This window comes from Pyxicephalus adspersus, chromosome 3, assembly GCF_032062135.1.
Source record: "Pyxicephalus adspersus chromosome 3, UCB_Pads_2.0, whole genome shotgun sequence".
NCBI lineage: Eukaryota > Metazoa > Chordata > Amphibia > Anura > Pyxicephalidae > Pyxicephalus > Pyxicephalus adspersus.
In genome coordinates this window covers 59,184,321-59,187,178 of record NC_092860.1, presented here as the reverse complement: position 1 = coordinate 59,187,178, position 2,858 = coordinate 59,184,321, and the positions used below count along the sequence as shown (strand labels likewise).

Genomic DNA, 2,858 nt, shown 5'->3' with positions numbered 1-2,858 from the left:
TTTTTTTTTTTTTTTTTTTTTTTTTAAAGGCACATTTGTAGGACTTTACCTTATGTGGTTGCTGTTTGGCCCATTCTTGTAACCTTTGGAATACTCCATCATTGCATTCAATGATCCAGTGTTCCTCTATGTTATACTCTTCCAATTTTGTGGCTGCTATTGCCATGCCAAAACCAATCTCTAGCACTCGCCCTCCTACAATTGAAAAAATTAGGTTATAAAAAAAAAATGCAATTAATATGATCAACTTACAAAAGCAGGTCACCTATTACTTCATTAGAATGAAAATTTGGGCTCTCAAGCCACAAAATTGGGGGAGAACAAACTGATAAAACATAGGAATGCCTTCGAAGAAGCAGTAAACCAGCCATTGTGTGCATAGGGAGCATTTTAGCCTTCAGTACTCAGTGGTTGTAGATAAAGAAGATAAAAGAATTTCCAGGGGGCCAATACAGTCACCCACCCATAAGAATGTATAATAAAAATAATGCATAATAAATATAGCCATTACCTGTGTGTATTAAAAACCCTAAAGCCAAAAATATTCCTTAGTATGTATGTAACATTTTTGCCAAAGTGCATGATCTAGTCTAAAGTAAGCATTTTAGATGTTGACCTAACTATAATAAAAATATATTAAAGCTACTCTACTTATTGACTTACATTGGCTAAAACATTGTATAAGCAGTGTTATACTGTAATTTCATTTATTAAACTGTCATTTGCTACTGTTCTTTTGTATTCTTTTATCTGAAAGCTCCTAACAAAAAGATGTGTGTGTATATATATCTACACACACACACACACACACACACACACACAAACACACACTTTTGGTGCAGCTAACAGGCTGATTTTCTGTAATTAATTGATCATATGTCTTCAGTCATTAGGTATTTATCTTACCATAAAAAATTTTTACAAAATAACAACATTCACAACCATATTGTACCAAGATGACTCATTTGTCATCTGAAACTATAGGTTTTAGGGAGTAGATATATCCATGAATACATTAGACATACCAAAGTGTTGCTTATTGGGTTACATACCACTACCAGTAGACTGCAAAGTTTAAAAGTATGTTTCTATTCTAAAGCTCATTCATACTCCACATGTTCAACAAGACATATTTCATACATTTTCTGATGTGATGATAAGCTTCCATACTTTTTAATTGCATTTCTACACCCTATAATTTTTCTTTCCCTCCAAGTCATAAAATTCCAAAAAATCATTTTAACAGGTGAATATAGGTTTGTGTTTCTATGCAAGTAACCTAATTATTAAAATGAATGTACAAAGAGACTCCATATGCTTTGTAAAAAAACAATGTTGTGGTTTGTCACAATGAACTGCATAGATGAACCAACTAAAAAAAAAAGATTGTTCATTTAATATAGAAATATTGATCCCTAAAATTCTGAACACCAAAGTATTTAATATAGAAGTTAACCACCTTGCTGAACTAGAATGCTAGGATTAAATCTTAGCCAGGACATTCTTTGCATGGAGTCTGGAGCTCTTCTAGGCACTCCTGTTTCCTCTCACTTCCAAAAGACTCTACAGGTCCCCCCGGAAACGTGGTTTAGATTGTACTGTATTAGGGATGTTAGACTATAATAGGGATATTAGATTGTGAGTTCCTCTGCAGAACAAGTTCATGTATGACTATGAACTGTAAAATGTTAAGTAAGAGGTCATGATAATATATTTTTATGACATAATTGTTGCCTCCTGTTGAGCCATGGCCATCCCTCGCCCCTAGTAATTTCGGTCACATGTCTCATTCAGCGCAGAAATGTCCTCATTGCCTCCTTCCACAGACCCAGCTATAAAGTAGGTGTAGCAGCAGCTGTGAAGATTCTCCAGCAATACTATACACAAAGCACTATACAGAGTAGTACTTTTTTATGTACTTGCAGAACATTGATTTGCTCTATACTTGGAGTCAGGACACAAAATTCTTGAGTCAGGGCAGAACTATAAAAAGAGCATGCAGACCAGGTGCCCTCCCCTCAAGCATACAGTTGTCACCTAATATATCACAGCTATTCTAAGACACCCAACTGATTGCTGAACACCAACCACCCCCCACACCATGAGGACTGTCCCCATTGGGGTCCCATATCTCCTATACAACGATGGCAATCTAGGTGTCACACAATGCAACGGCAGTTTTCACATTGATAATACAAATTATATGATTCTAGCACATAATAAATATAGATCAGTGTAAGTATTACATTGGACACTTAAAAAAAAAAAACATATAACTCAGCAGCATACCTTTACTCGCAGCTACCCTTGACAGGCTGTGCATGTATGGGGTCTCCCACCTTTCCATCACAGGTTTGCCCAGGATTTCCAGGTGAGTGTCTGCCTCATTGTACCCTGCATTTGCATTGTGCCACTCAGATTTGCAGCTCTCTCCTTCCGTGAAAATCCTTTCTGAAGACATGGCTGGACGTACAGGTCGGCTAAGCTGACAGCAAAAACAGACAGGGACACAGAGACAGTGCAGCGGTCCCGACTGTGGGGTTATAGGGTTTATGGCAGTGGGCGTGGCTGACAGCACGTGAACGAATGGGACGGGGGGGGGGGGGGGGGAAAGGTCTACCAGCCAAAGATCGAGCTGAGGGGTTCGTGGTGGAGTAAGGGGCGTTGACACCAGGAGGGGGCGTCCAGCTGAGTACACAAGTTACAACAGCTGGGAAGGATGGGAAATGACAATATATGCACTCACCTATGTCAGGGGGAGTTTGAAGGGTTATATGTAGCCCTGCAGATTGAAGCCAAATTGTGATAAATTGTGTCAAACTATTAAACAAACTAAAGTTTAGATAAATGCCTTATCA

At 38.2% G+C, this 2,858-nt stretch overlaps 1 protein-coding gene across 1 annotated transcript; it reads right to left on the bottom strand.

Moving 5' to 3' along the window:
• Positions 1-49: 49 nt before the first annotated feature.
• Positions 50-2,546, bottom strand: GAMT (guanidinoacetate N-methyltransferase; the record flags this gene model as incomplete). The annotated part of the gene is given in 2 exon segments (XM_072407080.1): positions 50-195; positions 2,290-2,546. Coding segments are annotated over 2 exon segments (318 nt in total), but the record flags the coding sequence as incomplete, so codon positions are not given.
• Positions 2,547-2,858: the final 312 nt, after the last annotated feature.